The sequence below is a fragment of the Ictalurus furcatus genome, chromosome 13, assembly GCF_023375685.1.
Source record: "Ictalurus furcatus strain D&B chromosome 13, Billie_1.0, whole genome shotgun sequence".
NCBI lineage: Eukaryota > Metazoa > Chordata > Actinopteri > Siluriformes > Ictaluridae > Ictalurus > Ictalurus furcatus.
Window position 1 is genome coordinate 14,979,760 of NC_071267.1, and position 21,579 is coordinate 15,001,338.

The 21,579-nt window shown below is 41.9% G+C and overlaps 1 protein-coding gene across 1 annotated transcript; it reads right to left on the minus strand.

Moving 5' to 3' along the window:
- LOC128617348 (FERM domain-containing protein 6-like) lies at window positions 1-10,823 on the minus strand. Its single transcript, XM_053640425.1, has 14 exons — window positions 10,664-10,823; window positions 10,307-10,406; window positions 9,986-10,065; window positions 9,827-9,885; window positions 8,726-8,906; window positions 7,792-7,947; window positions 7,630-7,701; window positions 7,426-7,494; window positions 2,508-2,667; window positions 1,979-2,176; window positions 1,905-1,917; window positions 1,281-1,465; window positions 1,108-1,130; window positions 1-508 (listed from the first exon to the last, which is right to left on the minus strand). Exons 1-14 carry the CDS (start codon window positions 10,772-10,774, stop codon window positions 359-361), a joined length of 1,557 nt encoding a protein of 518 aa, XP_053496400.1. The 5' UTR covers window positions 10,775-10,823; the 3' UTR covers window positions 1-358.
- Between the last annotated feature and the right edge of the window lie 10,756 nt (window positions 10,824-21,579).

The window sequence follows — 21,579 nt, forward strand, 5'->3', positions numbered from 1 at the left end:
GCAGCTTTACAGAAATATCAACACGGTATACAGATATTAAAGGTGCGAATTTATCCCAATTGAGCAAGCCACTGATAAGTTTTATCAATATCAGATGCTCACCTCCAAGACCTGTTCAGCCAATCTGGCCTAGTGACAATGCATTTACATATTTATTCCAGTGAAAATGGCAAGATAGACAATGGTGAGTGTATAAATGACATGGTAGAGGGTTTCTTGAATATTTTGTGGAGATGTGAAAAAGAAGAGAAAGAGAAAGCAAGGGGGGTGACAAAACCAGGAAATGCAAGTATTTGTACATGTAGGCCTTGTGCATCTGTCTGTTACATACAAATTTAACCACTTTTATGTTAGATAATTAAAATATAATGTCTTCTTGTCCATGCTTATATGTCAGTAGGGTGTCGACATGTTCTTCAGGAGAGTTGGCCATGTGTGAGACCTTAAGGTTCTGTACACTCTCCCTGCACTGGTCCAAAGATAGGCTGCAAGCTCTCCACTTTAAAACCTATAAAGGAAATAGAGGTGTGAATTAACTGCCAATTCATTATAACTTCTGAATCAATCTGGGAAGGATATGACAAATTTCAGTTTCACTTTATTGTCTGAGTATTTATGAGTATGTACACACATCAAGAAACAAAATACTGTTCCTCACGAGCTTATTGCAGTGCATAAAAAATACAATAAATTAAAACCTAATACAAAACAATCCAACCACACACTTTAGCAACCAACTAAGATAGATAATATTTACAAACACACAATGTTAGCAGCAGAAGAGTACATTAAAGTGCTATAAAATATCACCTTGGCAATTACTTGCTATCAGTTTGGGGAAGGGAGGAAGTTGGATGTGAAGCATGTGTGCATGTAGGTTTGTGTGTATTGTGGTCAATACTATTCTTATAAATGCTGTGGATTGTTGTGTAAATGCAATCCACGGCGTACTGAAACTACAGCTGATGAAACAGATTTCCTGTTGTTCTGAAACCCTAGCTTCCTTAAGAGATCCAGATGTCCAGCCTTTTTACAATTTAACATCTTCATAATTTTCATTTTGGAAGTCAAACATACAATTATCATAAATATATATTCAATACTTACCTGCTTCATCTCCATTGAAATATCTAGAAAAAAAGAAAAAAAGAAATAGATTTTAATCAAATATACATACTAGAGCACATCCTAACTTAGCTTTGCTGATGTCATTAATGTGCCAATCATTCTAGACCTATTACTACTCTAACATGGTATTTTAGCAGATTTTGGCCTCTCACCTATCCAGTGAGACACAGTCACTAATGGAGGCTCATCTACAGACACACCCTCCAGGAGTTCAGTCAACTGTGTGATCTCTTCAGGGTCATCAACAAACATCTCCTCTGGCTCATCAACAGATAGCTCAATCTGGTCTAAGCCAGCTAAATCTGTCAGATTAATAGGTGGCCAAAAAGGTACATTACTATTCATTTACGTATAACAATAAACACAAAAACAACATTTAATTTAATCATGAACAACAAACATTTAATCATGTTACTAATGAAATCAATGAAAATTTCCTCCTGATGTCCTCTTTAAAACCTCAAAGGCTTCAGAGGCAGTGATGCATTCTAGTAATTGAGTATGAATTTCATCCCTAAGAAAGAGTCTAATAATGTCAAAATAAACAAAATGATCTTGCGCATAACGAAATGTTGATCTGAAAACATAAATAGCACAAAATGTTACTTGCAGTCTAGTTTCAGTTTATGTTAATCGTCTTAGTTTCCATTTTAGTTTAATTTTTTCTGTCATTTTATAACTATGTATTGAAATGAATATATGCATTCACCCAGGACAAAAGAGAAGAGAGGCAAAAAAAAAAAAAAAACCCCACAAAGCTCATAAGTTCATAAGACCCGACATGCTTTCCTGTAAAGAAGGATGCACAGCACTGCTACTATTTCTGCACCATATAAAATAAATGTCTAACCTGTTTTCTTTTGTCCTTTTCTAGAACTTCCCCAAGCTGTATCTCTGGCATCTGCTAATGTGATAGTCGCCATGGTGTCAGCATGGCGTTGCCGGGCCTTGTCCAGGTAAGACTTGATGGGTGGAAGCTCATCCTCACTCTCCTCTGATTCTGGATCAGTACTGTCCCTGATATACACCTCCCTTTGCTGCCTTCTCTCTGTACATGGGAAATGAATTGTGTCACAGTTTAAGCTATAATCCATTGTCAGTGGTGTAAAGACCATAATACATGAAAGATTTTTGTAAGTCGGTCAGTAAAATGGGAACGCTTAAATCAGTGATGACATTCAGTGGTGTGGATTTCTGGTATAGTCCCACTATTGAGGAATAATCAGTGTTTTCCTTATGGTGGCATAATCAAGATCAGATTTGAAGGGGAAAAGTGAGATTAAAACACATAATGGTGGAACATTTACAGAAACAAATATTATGCTAGAAATCATAGTAGCTATGACATACTGAGTATAAGCAGTTGTGTTGGCATTAACCTCGTGTCTGCAGCTGCTTGAATGAGTGTTTTGTGTTTAGGTGCACACGATGGCTGTTGCTCATGTGCTTCAGCAGTTGTTGGGAGTGCATCACTGACTGCGTATACATCACCAGAACTTCCCCAGCCAGAGAATCAACCTTTATCTCAAACCTTCGGCCCTGTTAACACCAAAATATGTTTCAGGTTCAATGTATAAACACTACCAGTCAAAGGCTTGGACACAAAAGATTGTATATAAAGATTTAATTGTTTTACAGATATTTTGATAAATGCTTATGGTTTAAATTTATTTCCAATATAAATGTAAACAATGAAGTTACTGCCAATGGAAATTATATATATATATATATATATATATATATATATATATATATATATATATATATATATATATATATATATATATGATCAAAACAAACATTTTTATTAAATAATCTTTCTGCAAACAAGTAGTTTTCATACTTAGGAGCAGCAGTCAACAGGTGGAAACGTTAAGAAAAGCTTAATTTGTGGCACCCCAGAGTGGCAACGCTTCATTTTAGAGCAAAATCGTGCAATAGTTGTGCAGCGGGACCAGATATCGCAGTTACAAGAGCAAGTTTTGCGTCTGAATGCTGTCGCTTTTCCGACCGCGACGCCTTCTGCTACAGCTTCCACTTCAGACCGCCCCATCGAATGCCCAGCCTGCACCGGCTGCGCACATTCAGGCCGCGCCAGCTGCGCACATTCCGGTCACGCCAGTGGCGCATCACCCACCACTGCCTACACCAGAGAGATAGGCTGGCGAGCCGGAACGATTTAAGGGCTTCCTACTACAGTGCTCCCTGTTCTTTGAAAGTCACCCGGACATGCAGAAGGCCCGTAAACTGACTCACTTCATGGAGCTGCTCACCGGACGCCCTCTGGCATGGGCTATGGCGGAGTGGGAGCGAGGGGGCAGTGTCAGGCCCTCACTAACGGACCTCCTCTCCTGTTTCCAGCGAGGCTTTGATCATTCCCCTGATGGATGGGAGACCGGCCAGGAGCTCCTGCATATCAGACAGGGCTCACTTGATGCGGTGGATTACGCCCTAGAATTCCGCACTATCGCTGCACGGAGCGGTTGGAATGAACCAGCACTCAAGACCGCGTTCCGGCAGGGGCTAAACCCTGAATTGGTGCGAGAGTTAGCCTGTCGGGGCGAGCAGATGACCCTCGATGAGCTCATAGATCTAACAATAGGGCTGGACCGTCTCAACTGTACCAACCTCCACACGCTGAGCAATCCACTGCTACTAGAGCCGGTTCCGCCAGCCGAACCCATGCAGCTTGGGCGTGCCCGGACCCATGAGGAGGAGAGGGAGAGACGCCGGCGTGAATCACTGTGCTTCTACTGTGGCGACGGCACCCACGTCATTTGTCAGTGCCCCCACAAGGGGCCTTGAGCGACCGAAGGAAGCAGGGACAGCCAACCTCCGCGTCACCAGGTGAGTCTAAACCAGTCATACTCTGTTCAGATATTTGTTTTACCTATTGTGCTAGAACATTCAGACCGGTCTTTTGTTCTTTCAGTGCTCATTGACTCCGGAGCGCCCGAGAACTTCATAGATGAGAGGATTGCGCAGAAGCTCGGCCTCCCCATATGTCCCCTGCTCCGACCTCACGAACTGCAATCCATAGACGGGTCCCCCATAGTTGCAGGACTAATATCCCACAGCACTTCAACATCCAAGTTAGCGCCCTCCATCACGAAACCATCGTCTCTTTATCTCACGGTTTCCACCAGACATCCCGTTATTCTCGGCCTACCCTGGCTAGCGCGGAACAACCCCCAAATCTCTTGGACGGACCAGCAACTTACCCACTGGTCCCTGTATTGCTTGCACAATTGTCTGAGGGGTCCCATGGTCCCTGTGGCCACTACGACTGTGGAAAGTCCCCTGTCCCATGTCCCGGTCAAGATCCCTCCAGAATATCGTGACCTCCACAAGGTGTTCAGTAAGGAGAGAGCCAGTAGCTTACCACCTCACCGACCCTACAACTGTGCCATCGACATCCTACGCAGGGCCAGTCCACCTCAGGGCCGTGTGTACCCGCTCTCCCAAGCTGAACAGTGGGCCATGGAGGAATACATCCAGGAAGCTCTCCAGCAGGGGTACATTCGACCCTCCATATCTCCCGCGTCAGCCGGCTTCTTCTTTGTAGAGAAGAAAGGAGGGGGCCTTCATTCAAGTACAGGTATTCCCTGCCTCTCGTTCCCTCAGCCCTGGAACAGCTGTGGTTCACGACCAACTTTACGAAACTGGACCTGCGTAGCGCGTACAACCTGATCCGCATTAGGGAGGGGGACAAGTGGAAAACAGCCTTCAGTACCACCTCTGGACATTATGAATACCTGGTCATGCTGTATGGGCTCGCTAACCCCCAGTGTTCCAGAATTTGATCAATGACGTCCTGAGGGACATGCTGGGAAAGTTCGTCATCGCGTATATCAACGACATTTTGATATATTTGCTAGGGGAGCACATTGAGCATGTCTGGCAAGTATTGCATCGCCTATTGCGATACCAGCTCTATGTAAAGGCCGAGAAGTGTGAGTTCCACCAACACACGATCTCATTTCTAGGTTATGTCATTAGCCCAAAGGGAGTCGCTTTGGACCAGTGCAAGGAACTCATCACATGGGCCCACACGACACTAGCAACAGGTCATCTGGGAGCCCGTCGCACTTACCAACTACTGACAGAGAAGTATTGGTGGCCCTATATGCCTAAGGAGGTACAGCGCACTGTATCCTCATGCTCTACGTGCGCTCAGTCCAAGGTGCTGCGCGCTCTACCTGCTGGGAGGTTGGTACTGCTACCTACACCTGACCGCCCGTGGTCCCACCTGGCCCTAGATTTCATAACGGACTTGCCGGAGTCGCAGGGTAATACCGTGATACTGGTGATCGTCGATCGGTTCTCGAAGTCCCTGCGCCTCATTCCACTACTGGCCATCACATCCGCCTTTACCACAGCCGAACTTCTTTTCCAACATGTGTTTCGATACTTCGGCATCCCAGAGGAGATCGTGAGTGACAGGGGTCCACAGTTCACGTCTCGCGTCTGGGCCAGTTTTATGGAGAAGATGGGGGTCACCGTTAACCTCACGTCTGGGTACCACCCCCAGGCTAACGGCCAGGCAGAACGGGCTAACCAAGAGGTCATACGGTTCCTCCAAACCTTCTGCTCCACCAATCCAGAGGACTGGAGCCACTTCCTGCCGTGGGTGGAATATGCACAGAATTCGCTACAGCATTCCGCCACCCAGTTAACCCCATTTCAGTGTGTCTTGGGCTTCCAGCCGCCATTATTCCCCTGGAACACCTCCCTCACTGACTCACCAGCGGTAGATGAATGGTTCCGCCGGAGTGAACAGGACTGGGAATGTGCCCACCAACAGCTAGTGCAGGCCTCCCGCACCGCCAAGCGAAAAGCAGACCAGCGCCGGAGGGATCACCCCAATTATCAACCAGGGGATAGAGTGTGGCTTTCCACCAGAGATTTAAAGTCGCCCCTCCCGGGCAAGAAGCTCCAGCCTAAGTATATCGGCCCCTTCCAAGTCCTGAAGAAAATTAATGAGGTTACATACCGCCTGGACATACCAAAGCACAGTCGCATCAGCCCGTCGTTCCATGTCTCGCTCCTCAAACCAGTGATACCGGGCCCCTTGGCCACGTCAGTGCCGGGGGACCACCCACCTGAACCACTAGAGATTGAAGGCCACCCAGCCTGCCGCGTCCGCGACCTCCTGAACTCCAGACGTAGGAGAGGAAAGCTCGAATATCTGGTAGACTGGGAGGGGTATGGCCCAGAGGAGCAATGCTGGATCCCAGCCCAGGACATTCTGGACACGAATCTGCGCATAGACTTCCACGCGGCTCATCCAGATAGACCGGGACCCCGGAGGAGAGGGAGGCCTCGGAGGGATTCGGCTCCCGGAGTGAGCCCTTGGGGGGGGGGGGGTGCTCTATTACGCCACGGCGAACACGCAGCCGCAGTACTCACCTTGCAGTGCCGCCTACAAACATGGCGGACAAGGACTACATTTCCCGGCCATGCCCGCGCTCAAGTTCGCCAGAATATTGAGTACGAACACTTGTGCGGCATCATAAGTTATAAAAGGGCCTCGTTAACTTCAGCGTTTCGCGAAGTAAACGCTCAGCAGCCTCGTCTCTGTCGTGTACCAAGCCTTAGTGATTATATCCATTGACCTGATCTTGATATTCGCCTGTTTATTGACTTCGATTCTGTCTAAGCCTCTGATTACGTGTTTGCCCAATCGCCTGACCAAGTTTCCGTCTGTACTTCGTCTTTCGTCTGTCCCACGCCTTCTGGATTGTTCGTCCGCACTTGTCTCCGCCAAGCTATTGTAACACTATATTTGCATGCACACATATTTTTACTATGTTTTACATACTATATTTTGTTAAGGGGTTGTGTTAAGGGTTGTGTATTAATTTCTGAAAAGCCTCTAAGAAAAAGTAAATAAGTAGCAAATGAAAAAAGTTGCACAATGTGCTATCCATGTTATCCATGCTATCAGTAGCTTCATCCACAATGGCACAGGCAATCTCCATAGTTCATCTGAAATTAGTTCCTGAGTAGCACCTAAAATGCACTTTAAAAAATCATTTAAAAAATAATCTGAGTCTGCTAATGGTAACACAATAAACACATATTGCACTGCACAAAAACATAAAATGTACACAAGTTTTGACCTAACATAAATCTTTGGATGAATAGAGCTTGTTGCTCATTGTTTCAAATATTTCACAATGGCCAGTCCACCAAGGTGAATAGTAACCTTTTGTAGTTACTGTACTATTACTTGAGTACAATTTCATATAGAATAATTTAACAGATAAACCTAGTCTTATGTAGAAAAAAAATTACCTGAAATTTAAGACAATCTATGCTCGACCAGGCAAATTCATACAAAAGGTGATATTCTCCAATGGCTGTCTGGGGACAAAGAAAGGTCAATGATTCATATTCAAACTAGGTCAATGATTTATACTCTAACCTCAACATGCATACTCCATAATGAATGCATATGTGTTTTCACAAGTACTTGTGCTATGTAGAGAATAGGTGTACCTCTATGTCATATATGTGCACTCCTGTCAAAGCCAGGCCCAGCAGCAAACTGGCTCTGTTTTCCTTTTTACCCTATAAAAGAAGACAGATATGCTTCTGAGGTGGCAGCAATCAGATTAATTGAATGCGTTTCCTGTTTGTTCCTCGGGTTTGGACCCTGACCTTGCTCATGCTGTAGAATGTGAGAGGCACATCGCTCAGGCTACAGGCCTCCTCGATAAAGAGCAGAGAAGCATCATGTGTAGACATTCCCCTCAGCTCTCTGTGCAGGTCTGGAGTGTGCTGCACCACAAAGTCACATCCACGCCTTGCCAAAATCTAATAATAAATAATTATATTTTAAAAGTACAATTTTAGAATTAGCTCTTACTGAAGGACCAAAACATCCTGTTTGTAAAGGAACATAATGTAATATTCCAGAATATTACTTACTTATTTACTTACATACATACATAACCTAATAATCTGTATTTGTGCTGTGACCTGTGAAAACCCTTTAAGTGGTCCAGTTTGGACCTTTTCTACTTTATATAGTTCTGAAAACAACATGTTTTCCTGAACTGAAATGTGTTTATCTTTTGCACACATCTCAACCAGAAGTAAAGTTCTAGCATTTTAGAAGTGAAGCATTCCAGAAGACACATCTCTCTATACTCAACTCCGATCGGGCTAACATCAGTGGGGAAATTAAGTCAGATTTTCATGTTGACTCAATTTATCCACACTGAGAGAGGTGGGGGGCATTTTATTTCAGCAAATCCAGAAGCTGGAAAACCCAGAGGAACCACACAGGAACAGGAGACTACAAGAAACTCTCCACAGACTTTAACCCAAGCTCAGGTTTGAACCAGAGACCCTGGAGCTGTGAGGTGGCAATAAGTGTTCCATCATGCTGCCCATAGAAAGGATTACAATGTAGAAGAACAATAATGAATTAATATAAATCATAAATCACAATTTTTTTTTCAATGAAAGACCCTATAAGTAGGCCAGGCTTGGTTCAAAAACAACTATGCATAGCTAATATTCTCTGGAACACTATTCCAGACTTTAAGTATGATTTTAATAAAACATATTTCACCACATAATGGCCCACCCAAGGAGGAAAATAGTCCTGAGCAGTGAAGTAAGGTTTCATGCCCTCTTTCCAGTCACCCAAGTCTGCCTGTAAGGCGTAGGCAGCCAGCTGGAAGTACAGACCTTCCTGCCCGTAACACTGGGAGCTCAAAACTCTGTTTTTCAGATCAGCGCAGTACAGACTGCGGACCTTCCCATCTCTGAAGTCAGATAAAGGAGTAAACAAATGGAGAACAGAAAGAACACCAAATTTTAATACAGAAAACCAAAGTGATGAACTACAGGGTGTCCCAAAAGTCTCCGTATATTGGGGAAATGAACGCTTTTTAGCAAAATGCCATCCAAAAATGTTCATACTGTTTTCAGATAGCTGTTATTTTTAAAGAACACTTTTGATAAAAGAAGAACATATTGAAATCCTTCTCATGGTAGGATTGGAAACCTGTTGCAAGGTTGCAATGGACAGGAAACAGGACACACAGGACACTGTCACAAACAACTATTTTTTTAAAAACAGAAGTGTTGCGCACCAATCCCAAAACAGATGTCCACGAACATCCACTGACAAATGTACAACTAAAGTAGTGTTGGCCGTCACGAAATAAACGTAAAGGACACTAGGGTGGACGCAACTGCAGATAAGAGCTTTACTTGAAGAGAGGCAGGCAGACAAATCCAAAACATCAGACAATAGTGGGGTCAAAAAACAGGCAATGGGCATAAATGAGGCAAAACTAGAATCAAGAACTAGGGCGAGAACAAGATCAAAACAATAGCACATGAACCGATAACAAATGCTTGGTATACGGAAAACTCATATAATACTTCACAAAGTCATAGTGTTAGAACAGTCTCCTATATACTGTGGTTGTGAGTGTGTGTGAGATTGGATGCAGGTGTGTGTGATTAGAATGAGTGTTCTGTGTGTGTGAGTGTTCTGGGAATTGCAGTCCATGGCGGCCATATTTGTAGGCCACCGTGCAGTATGGGAAATGTAGTCACTGGTTTGCTGTGATATGACATTGGCAAACATAGTCCCCTATATGTGTGGAGACTTTTGGGACACCCGGTACTTATGCTATGATAGACATTTTTCAGCTAAGCGCTCATTTTCACTTACATGATTTGCCGACCATTTCTTATGTAGTACTGAACTCTTAGATAAAGAACCACCCTGCCCTGTTAAAACAAAGAAATGTGTACATGTCATTTTGACATAACAGAAAGTCCTGTTATTTTATCAAATGTTTTGATGTACTTTAGTCATCTTTGGCATTACCGGCAATGTTGTCTTCTTCCATGTTTTAGTGAAGTATGTGGTTAGTTTCTTCTCCAGGTCGAGGAATAGATGGTCCTTCTCTAAGCCAAATTCATTTCAACATGTACAATGAGTTAATGCACTAGGACTGTACATTTGTAAATTATTTTTTTAAAAACGGGTTAGTGTGTGCACTATAATATGATGGTTTGCTCAACGGTCTTACGCACATTTACTGAAAAAAAAAAAAGAGGAACAAAAACCTAATGCTTACTCAGCAATAAACTCCCCCACCTACTCATACATCCACACACACACACACACATTCGTACACCATCTTACCCTTTTCCAAACTCAGGCCAAAAAGATGCAGATCTGACAGATTTGTAATACCAAGTAGTTGAGAGAGTTGGCTGATTACCTCTTGTCCTCTACACTTTAACTAAAGTACAAACATGTTCACACACACACAAACAAAATGAGGGGATTTGTCAGACAAAGCACAAAGGCATTTTTATGAATAACATTCTGTGTAACTCATACAGTAGCCAAGACCTGATATGCCAGGATATCAGTGCAACATATATTGTAACTCATAGCTAGACACACATTTTTAATCAAAGGTTAATAGTGCCAGATGATTCCAACTGTTCTCATGCAAGTTAACAAGCTACTTAATATGTCAAAGCATTAACTTACCCCAACAGCAATGTGGAGTTGCGTCTTGTTGGGTAAAACCACCACACACAAAGTAAAGGTCTGATGGGCTGAGTTCGGCATGTTCTTTACTTTTTTCAGCATCGTGCACATGAATCCACTAATCTCTTGAATTTCTTCTCTGAGACTATGCTATGACTTTCTCCTTTCCTCTTACTCCCTACAGCTCTCGCTGTCCCTATCCCGCCTCCTTATTGCCCTCCCTGCAAAGCAGTGTCCTGTTTGTTATTGTTTTTATATTGCTACTTATTATTATTATTAGTAGTAGTAGTATGGGTTTGAAAAAAAAAATTCCCACATGAACACTTAATAGCATTCAAACCAGTGTTACTATGAATGCAGACTTCGCGCTAGAGTAGGCTAATGGTTGAGAGGCAGGAATTTGGCTCATAGTCTCTGCAAGACTTTTATAATCGACCAATTGGTTTGCGAGAAGCCGGGAATTACAGAGAGGGGTTAAAGCAATACAAATATGTGCACACATGATACAGTATTAGACCACAAGCACATCATAATTAAACTAAAGCTGAATCCAGGACATTTTCTCAAATTTAGACATTGGCAGTTACAGAGTCATGTAGATCAGAGTCATGAAAAAAGTAAAGAACATGCCGAACTCAGCCCATCAGACCTCTACTTTGTGTGTGGTGGTTTTACCCAAAAAGACGCAACTCCACATTGCTGTTGGGGTAAGTTAATGCTTTGACATATTAAGTAGCTTGTTAACTTGCATGAGAACAGTTGGAATCATCTGGCACTATTAACCTTTGATTAAAAATGTGTGTCTAGCTATGAGTTACAATATATGCTGCACTGATATGACCTGGCATATCAGGTCTTGGCTACTGTATGAGTTACACAGAATGTTATTCATAAAAATGCCTTTGTGCTTTGTCTGACAAATCCCCTCATTTTGTTTGTGTGTGTGTGTGAACATGTTTGTACTTTAGTTAAAGTGTAGGTGAAAAGAGGTAATCAGCCAACTCTCTCAACTACTTGGTATTACAAATCTGTCAGATCTGCATCTTTTTGGCCTGAGTTTGGAAAAGGGTAAGATGGTGTACGAATGTGTGTGTGTGTGTGTGTGTGTGTGTGTGTGTGTGTATGTTGAGTAGGTGGGGGAGTTTATTGCTGAGTAAGAATTAGTTTTTTTTTCTTCTTTTTTTCATTAAATGCTCTTGATTCTAGTTTTGCCTCATTTATGCCCATTGCCTGTTTTTTGACCCCACTATTGTCTGATGTTTTGGATTTGTCTGCCTGCCTCTGTTCAAGTAAAGCTCTTATCTGCATTTGCGTCCACCCTAGTGTCCTTTACGTTTATTTTGTGACGGCCAACACTACTTCAGTTGTACATTTGTCAGTGGATGTTCGTGGACATCTGTTTTGGGATTGGTGCGCAACACTTCTGTTTTTAAAAAAATAGTTGTTTGTGACAGTGTCCTGTGTGTCCTGTTTCATGTCCATTGCAACCTTGCAACAGGTTCCCAATCCTACCATGAGAAGGATTTCAATATGTTCTTCTTTTATCAAAAGCATTCTTTAAAAATAACAGCTATCTGAAAACAGTATGAACATTTTTGGATGGCATTTTGCTAAAAAGCGTTCATTTCCCCAATATACGGAGACTTTGGGGACACCCTGTAGTTCATCACTTTAGTTTTCTGTATTAAAATTTGGTGTTCTTTCTGTTTCCCATTTGTTTACTCCTTTATCTGACTTCAGAGATGGGAAGGTCCGCAGTCTGTACTGCGCTGACCTGAGCTCTCAGTGTTATGGGCAGGAAGGTCTGTACTTCCAGCTGGCTGCCTACGCCTTACATATTTTAAAATCATACTTAAAGTCTGGAATGGTGTTCCAGATGATATTAGCTATGCATAGTTGTTTTTGAACCAAGCCTGGCCTACTTATAGGGTCTTTCAGTGAAAAAAAAATCATTGTAATCCTTTCTACGGGCCGCATGACTGAACACCCATTGCCACCTCAAAGTTTCTTGTAGTCTCATGTTCCTGCGTGGTTCCTCTGGGTTTTCCAGCTTCTGTAGATGCTAAAATAAAATGCCCCCTACCTCTCTCTGTGCGTGCGTGCGCGTGTGCGCGTGCGTGTGTGCACATGCGTGTGGATAAATTGAGTCAACATGAAAATCTGACTTAATTTCCCCACCGATGTTAGCCCGATCGGAGTTGAGTATAGAGAGATGTGTCTTCTGGAATGCTTCACTTCTAAAATGCTAGAACTTTACTTCTGGTTGAGATGTGTGCAAAGGATAAACACATTTCAGTTCAGGAAAACATGTTGTTTTCAGAACTATATAAAGTAGAACGGGCTGTGTTACGGGCAGGAAGGTCTGTACTTCCAGCTGGCTGCCTACGCCTTACAGGCAGACTTGGGTGACTGGACAGAGGGCGTGAAACCTTACTTCACTGCTCAGGACTATTTTCCTCCTTGGGTGGGCCATTATGTGGTGAAATATGTTTTATTAAAATCATACTTAAAGTCTGGAATAGTGTTCCAGAGAATATTAGCTATGCATAGTTGTTTTTGAACCAAGCCTGGCCTACTTATAGGGTCTTTCATTGAAAAAAAAATTGTGATTTATGATTTATATTAATTCATTATTGTTCTTCTACATTATGATCCTTTCTATGGGCAGCATGATGGAACACCTATTGCCACCTCACAGCTCCAGGGTCTCTGGTTCAAACCTGAGCTTGGGTTAAAGTCTGTGGAAAGTTTCTTGTAGTCTCATGTTCCTGTGTGGTTCCTCTGGGTTTTCCAGCTTCTGTAGATGCTAAAATAAAATGCCCCCCCCCCACCTTTCTCAGTGTGGATAAATTGAGTCAACATGAAAATCTGACTTAATTTCCCCACTGATGTTAGCCCGATCGGAGTTGAGTATAGAGAGATGTGTCTTCTGGAATGCTTCACTTCTAAAATGCTAGAACTTTACTTCTGGTTGAGATGTGTGCAAAAGATAAACACATTTCAGTTCAGGAAAACATGTTGTTTTCAGAACTATATAAAGTAGAAAAGGTCCAAACTGGACCACTTAAAGGGTTTTCACAGGTCACAGCACAAATACAGATTATTAGGTTATGTATGTATGTAAGTAAATAAGTAAGTAATATTCTGGAATATTACATTATGTTCCTTTACAAACAGGATGTTTTGGTCCTTCAGTAAGAGCTAATTCTAAAATTGTACTTTTAAAATATAATTATTTATTATTAGATTTTGGCAAGGCGTGGATGTGACTTTGTGGTGCAGCACACTCCAGACCTGCACAGAGAGCTGAGGGGAATGTCTACACATGATGCTTCTCTGCTCTTTATCGAGGAGGCCTGTAGCCTGAGCGATGTGCCTCTCACATTCTACAGCATGAGCAAGGTCAGGGTCCAAACCCGAGGGAGCAAACAGGAAACGCATTCAATTAATCTGATTGCTGCCACCTCAGAAGCATATCTGTCTTCTTTTATAGGGTAAAAAGGAAAACAGAGCCAGTTTGCTGCTGGGCCTGGCTTTGACAGGAGTGCACATATATGACATAGAGGTACACCTATTCTCTACATAGCACAAGTACTTGTGAAAACACATATGCATTCATTATGGAGTATGCATGTTGAGGTTAGAGTATAAATCATTGACCTAGTTTGAATATGAATCATTGACCTTTCTTTGTCCCCAGACAGCCATTGGAGAATATCTCCTTTTGTATGAATTTGCCTGGTCGAGCATAGATTGTCTTAAATTTCAGGTAATTTTTTTTCTACATAAGACTAGGTTTATCTGTTAAATTATTCTATATGAAATTGTACTCAAGTAATAGTACAGTAACTACAAAAGGTTACTATTCAACTTGGTGGACTGGCCATTGTGAAATATTTGAAACAATGAGCAACAAGCTCTACTCATCCAAAGATTTATGTTAGGTCAAAACTTGTGTACATTTTATGTTTATGTGCAGTTGTGTTACCATTAGCAGACTCAGATTATTTTTTAAATGATTTTTTTAAAGTGCATTTTAGGTGCTACTCAGGAACTAATTTCAGATGAAATATGGAGATTGCCTGTGCCATTGTGGATGAAGCTACTGATAGCACAGACATTGTGCAACTTTTTTCATTTGCTACTTATTTACTTTTTCTTAGAGGCTTTTCAGAAATTAATACACAACCCTTAACACAACCCCTTAACAAAATATAGTATGTAAAATATAGTAAAAATATGTGTGCATGCAAATATATATATATATATATATATATATATATATATATATATATATATATATATATATATATATATTGTAGGGGAATTAGCCCGGGGGAGGGCGGAGCACAGACCCACAAGAGACAGGTTGCAGTCAAAACGGGTGTTTTATTTGTCTGTGTGGGAGCTGTCTGTAGTGAGGAGGTGAGTGTGTGTGAGTGTGAGGGGTTTTGTGGGGGTGTGGCTGGCGTTGGACGTTCTTGAGGGCGTGTCGGGGTTCCCGAGACGTGTGCGTGGGTTTCCCGTGCCGTCATCCACCGTCGAACGCGATCTCACCATCCGGCGGTCTCGTCCGCACTCGCACCTTCGGGGAGAGAAGGAGAGAGAGAGAGAGAGAGAGAGAGAGAGAGAGAGAGAAAGAGATTAGCGAGGGGATACCGTCATGCTAAAGGTTGGCGTGCCTCTATGCTGCTGAAGAGCGCGCACGGAGTCTGTCTCTTAGCCGTTCTCCTCGCACGGGCGGAAGCGCGTCCTTTAATCCTCTTCCGCCGTCGCCTGAGTGGTGGAATTTCCCCGACGGACTCCCCAATCGCCGGCCGGTGTAGCGTCGACGGTCCCGCCCCACCGTGACGGTCCTTCCGGCTGATGGTGTGTTTGGCACGAAGCTATCCGCTTCGTGCCGCTGCGGCAGTCGGGGAAGGAGCGACTTTCTTATTATGTGCGCCGGCTGTCGGTCCGTCGCGACAGTACCCCCCCCTCAGCTCCGAGCCTACTGCCGCTCGGTGGTGGGCCCAGAGTGCGTCTCGCCGCGAGAGCCCATCTGCATTACCATGTTGGGCCCCCGCCCGGTGCTGAACCTGATACGAGAAGTCCTGTAAGGCGAGGAACCAGCGGGTTACCCGGGCGTTTGTGTCTTTGGCCTTGGCCATCCACTGTAGGGGGGCGTGGTCCGTCACGAGGACGAAGTGCCGGCCAGCCAGGTAGTACCGCAGCTCCTCGATGGCCCATTTTATTGCCAGGGCCTCTCGCTCGACGGCTGCGTATTTCCTCTCAGCGGGGGACAACTTCCGGCTGATATAGAGGACCGGGTGTTCTTCACCATCGAAGGTTTGCGAGAGGACGGCGCCAAGCCCGGTCTCGGACGCATCGGTGTGCACCGTGAATGAGAGGGCAAAGTCTGGGTTGTGCAGTACCAGCGTGCTGGTGAGGGCACCTTTCAGGGCTTGGAAGGCCCTCTCTGCGTCGGCTGACCACCTAACCCGGTCTGGCTGGCCCTTCTTTGTGAGATCTGAGAGGGGGGAAGCTACAGCAGAGAAGTTAGGCACGAACCTCCGGTAGTACCCCACCAACCCCAAGAAGGCACGTACCTGTTTCTTCGATGTGGGTCGAGGGTAGTCCTTTACGGCCTCGATTTTCTTTGTCTGTGGCTTCAGCATCCCCCGGCCAATGCGGTATCCCAGGCACTGGGCCTCAGTTAGCCCTAGGTGGCATTTCTTGGGTTTGGCTGTCAGGCCAGCCTCCCGGAGCGCCTTCAGGACCTCCCCTAGATGAAACAGGTGGTCGGCCCAGGTGGAGGAGTGGATGACTACGTCGTCCAGGTAGGCAGCTGCAAACATGCGGTGGGGCTGCAGGAGGATGTCCATCAACCTCTGGAACGTTGCGGGTGCCCCGTGTAGCCCAAAGGGGAGAACCTGGTACTGCCAGTGGCCGGTGGCCGTGCTAAAGGCCGTCTTGGGTCTTGCGTCCGGCGCTAGCGCAACTTGCCAGTAGCCTTTGGTCAGGTCCAAGGTAGATATGAACCGGGCCCTCCCCAGTCTCTCCATGAGGTCGTCCACTCGGGGGAGGGGATAGCTGTCGAACTCCGATACCTGGTTCAGCTTCCGGAAGTCGTTGCAAAGCCGCATGCTCCCGTCCGGCTTCGGCACGACGACGATGGGGCTGGACCTGCTGGACTCCTCTATGATGCGATCCCGCAGCATTCGGCCAATTTCTTCCTCGATGGCTTTGCGTCGGGCCTCTGTGTGTGTGTGTGTGTATATATATATATATATATATATATATATATATATATATATATATATATATATATATATATATATATACACACACACACACACACACACACACACACATACAGATATATATTTATATATATATATATTTATATTAAATGATGTACTTTAGGTGCATTAAATACACACTATATCACAGTAAACAAAAGTTTAATATTTTTATACTATCCCTGTACTAGTACTCCCTACCCTTTTTTTTATGCTGACCTACCACTTTTTGCATGATCCTCCCTCAAATTCTTATATATAAATAAATTCTTAGAGGGCAAAGCACACTTTGTGTTTTGTGATGTGCATGGTCCTTACATTGTGTGTTTAGGCTTGTATGGCAGTTTTGTATGTAACATACAGGGTTTGTGTGCAGAATGCAGAATAAAAACCCACTTATCATGAAGATTGAGCCACAAATTTCTTAACGTTTCCAAAAAGGCACAGCACTTGTTAACTGCTGCTCCTAAGTACTCAATGAAAACTACTTGTTTGTAGAAAGATTATAGGTAAAACTATGTGAATAAAAAAAAATAATTTAATAAAAATGCTTGTTTTGATCATTATATATATATATTTTTTCATTGGCCTTAACTTCACTGTTTATATTTATATTGGAAATAAATTTAAACCATAAGCATTTATCAAAATATCTGTAAAACAATTAAATCTTTATATTCAATCGTTTGTGTCCAAGCCTTTGACTGGTAGTGTTTATACATTGAACCTGAAACATATTTTGGTGTTAACAGGGCCGAAGGTTTGAGATAAAGGTTGATTCTCTGGCTGGGGAAGTTCTGGTGATGTATACGCAGTCAGTGATGCACTCCCAACAACTGCTGAAGCACATGAGCAACAACCATCGTGTGCACCTAAACACAAAACACTCATTCAAGCAGCTGCAGACACGAGGTTAATGCCAACACAACTGCTTTTACTCAGTATGTCATAGCTACTATGATTTCTAGCATAATATTTGTTTCTGTAAATGTTCCACCATTATGTTTTATTATGTTTTAATAATTGTTATTATGTTTTAATCTCCTTTTTCCCCTTCAAATCTGATCTTGATTATGCCACCATAAGGAAAACACTGATTATTCCTCAATAGTGGGACTATACTAGAAATCCACACCACTGAATGTCCTCACTGATTTAAGCATTCGGATAAGCTTTAAATTATGGTATATTTTGTGTATGAGCCAGTTCGGTAGTGAAATACATGGCAACTTTTACATATAATTTCATAGTTTATTTTATTAAATATATAAAATCTAAAAGGTGTGCGTTATAGCTGACACCTTCATGAATACTATACAGTTGGTTTTATGACTGTAAGTCATTCCCTTCAAATGCTATTGAAGTTAGAAACGTGTATACCAATGTCGTATGTAACTTTAGAGACGGTCCCTTAATTTGTGCAGATCTGCGAATATCGCACAAGCAAACTTTATGCCAGTCAAAAACACAACAGTAAGTTTGTTATTTTGTTAAAAAATAATTATACTGTGTATCACAAGGCTTTGAAGAAGGGATGCTGGCAACACAGCGCACCACTAAAGCATTCCGTGAGAGAATACCAATGCACTCATATTTCATGCAGATGTGAGTTTGTATTTTGTTTTCTTTTGTTATAATTTATTTTTAATCTCAAGTGTTATACTAATCTATGAATCTTTTTTTTTTGTTTTCTTCAGGCAAGTTCCATCACAGATGTTGAGAGGACCCTCACACTCCCTGCAGGTCAACAAAGCAATGTAATCTATTAAATAATATTTCAGCTAAATTAAGTGATTAGATACGCTTTCATCTTTTTATGTGCAAAATATCTCATGTACCTGGACATGTCACTCATTCACACTCATTTACTCACTCACATTCACTCACAAACACTTTCACAGTAACTCACTCACTAACACTGTCATTCAAACTCACACTTACTCACTTGCACTCAAACTCACTCACCTACTCACCTTCACTTACAGGTGCATCTCAAAAATGAGAATATCATGGAAAAGTACATTTTCCCCCATAATTTAATTCAAAAAGTGGAACTTTCATATATTCTAGATTCATTACACATAAAGAGAAAAATTTTCAAGCCTTTTTTTGTTGTTTTAATCTTGATGATTACAGCTTACACATGGAAATAAAAATCCATTCTCTCAAAATATTAGAATAAAGAATTTATAATATAGAAATGTCGACCTTTGGAAAGTATGTTCATTTATGCACTCAATACTTGGCCCTTTTTCCACAAGCGGCAAAAGTGGTGCTAATGCAATCAGGAAATCTCAACTGTATGAGTGTCTGATGTCTTTCTGCTTCTGCATTTCTTTTCCTTACTTCTCTCTCTAGAAATTTCTGTGACAAAAGCTGCCCAATGAATCTCCTTGCGTTGAAACAATATAGACACATGTCCAATTCCTGGTTGATTCGTAACATTTCCAGTTGACTGGAAGTTCTTAATTATTGCCCTATTGTGGAAATACACATTTTCAATGCTTGTTCAGTTTTCTTATAGCCACTTCTCATTTTGTGTCACACGACAACCTTTTGTCGCACATCACAGCTATATTCCTTGGTCTTACCCATTGTTATGAATGATCAAGGGAATCTGGCCTATGTGCTACTTCATATCACCCCTCTGAAACAGGAAGTCATCGTTGAACAGTTTCCTGTTCTTACTCACCAAGATGTACTAAAAGAAAAGAAAATATCAAAGTGAATCCTTGTACACCTATATGTAACAAATTATATATATATATATATATAAAATAAACCTGTGTTTTGTTTGCAGTTGTTTGATATCCATGAGAGCAGAGTATTTTGGGGATTTGTTTTTAACAAAAGATCAAAAGGTTAAACAATAAAGACAAATTTTCACAGCCTTCTTTGCTTATATTTACCAAGGGTGCCAATATTAGTGGAGGGCACTGTAGGTGGATTACTGTAATACAGGTCATTTTTAATAGGAAGTAGCTAAAGTCTAATGAAACTGAATGAGCTCTAGCAAGATTTTGAAGCCAGATTGTAGAAAAAATATCTGATGTTCAGGAACTATGAAAATACCATTTCAGTCTTAAATATGCCTCTACATGTAATTAACAGCTCCATTACATTTACTCTCTATTTTAATGATAGAGGGGTCTTCTAAACTGTCTCTATAGAAATGAGGCAACTGAAGAATGAGAAATGAGAAGTGAAAGTGCTGTACGAACACACATTTCCGGCTAGAATTACCAGAGCGTTCACATGCCAAGCTTTTAGATTCATTAAACAAGTATGTAGTATACTGTACAAGTACAGAATTCAAACCACTGGTAGGAAAATAACAGCTAAAATCATTATTCTTTAATCGATGATTCATTTAATTTAAAACCAAAATCTGTACACTTGAAAATGTTTTACAGGCATGTAATATGAGTAAAGAGACACAGCGAGTGTGGAGCTAGTATCCGTCTGCTCACGAGCAGTTCATTTAGATCAAACATGTTTCACCGTACACATATGAGACGAAAACTGAGAGGACACTGCGTTTAAAAATGCTCGTTAATAAGCTATGATGTTAAGAATATTCACCATTATGAGCTGTTCAGCCCACTAGCTAAAGTCATAACACAGTTAATATTTTTGTCATTATTTTGTCAAAGTTAATAACTAAGCTTGTAAAAGAGCACTAAGGAGCACAGTAGTATTATTCATATTGGGAAATTAAACACAGTTCATGTTAGGCCTCCTCTTAACTGCAAGATTTGTGCCTATTCAAAAAATGTTTACACGACTCCTCATATATATTTCATTCTTGCCCTTGTTCAACTGGTATGTTTAAGCAAAGTCTTATAATTTCCGTATCAAGTCAGAAAAGAAAGAAAGAAATCAGGCTAACAAGCACTTAACAGCATTTAACAGACTATAATATCCTTCTGTTTCATCTATGCAGCCATAATAAACATGATTAAGCATGAATAAGAGCATTGCTCTTCACATACGTGGACAAATTGCACAATAAGTTGAGCATACATTCATAATAAGTTGAGCACTCACAAGCAATTCATTCATGACATTTAGGAGTAAACATCTGCCTCACATTACTGAAAAGCCATTTCTCAATTACATTTTACAAACCACCAAACTACAGTTCACTTCGGAACTCGGCAAACTTGGGGGAAATAAAACCAACGAGATCATGCACACGAGTATTATACCACATTTTGCAAATTATTTCAGCATTTAAAAAAAAAACCAAACAAACAACAAACTATGTAGCTTCTCAATTTAGTAGTGCACTAGTCAATAAAGAATATCTGAGGAATTCTTTATGAATATTAAATCATGATAAAGGAAGAACATTGTGTCATTATGTTATGACTACCACAGAAAACCCCAACACCACACCAATCTACCCCCAACCCAGTGGTCTGGTTTAAGATTCATGTAACTCTGCTATGTTTGTCTTGATCAACTTGCTGCTCTATGGCAGAATCAAAGCTGTGATAACTGCACAGTGCATGCACCCTGAAAAGCACCTACCTGAAAGAATTTTTCTTTTAATTTCAGAAGTGTAAATATTGTCCATGGCAAAAAAAAAAAAAAAAAAAAAAAAAGAAAAGAAAAAAAAAAGACAAGCCATTT

Coding starts and splice junctions, on each gene's coding strand:
- LOC128617348 (XM_053640425.1), bottom strand. CDS start 10,774: ATGTGCACGATGCTGAAAAAAGTAAAGAACATGCCGAACTCAGCCCAT. Junction 10,407..10,663: donor AACTCCACATTGCTGTTGGG/GTAAGTTAATGC, acceptor TTTGTACTTTAG/TTAAAGTGTAGAGGACAAGA. Junction 7,495..7,629: donor TGCACATATATGACATAGAG/GTACACCTATTC, acceptor CTTTGTCCCCAG/ACAGCCATTGGAGAATATCA.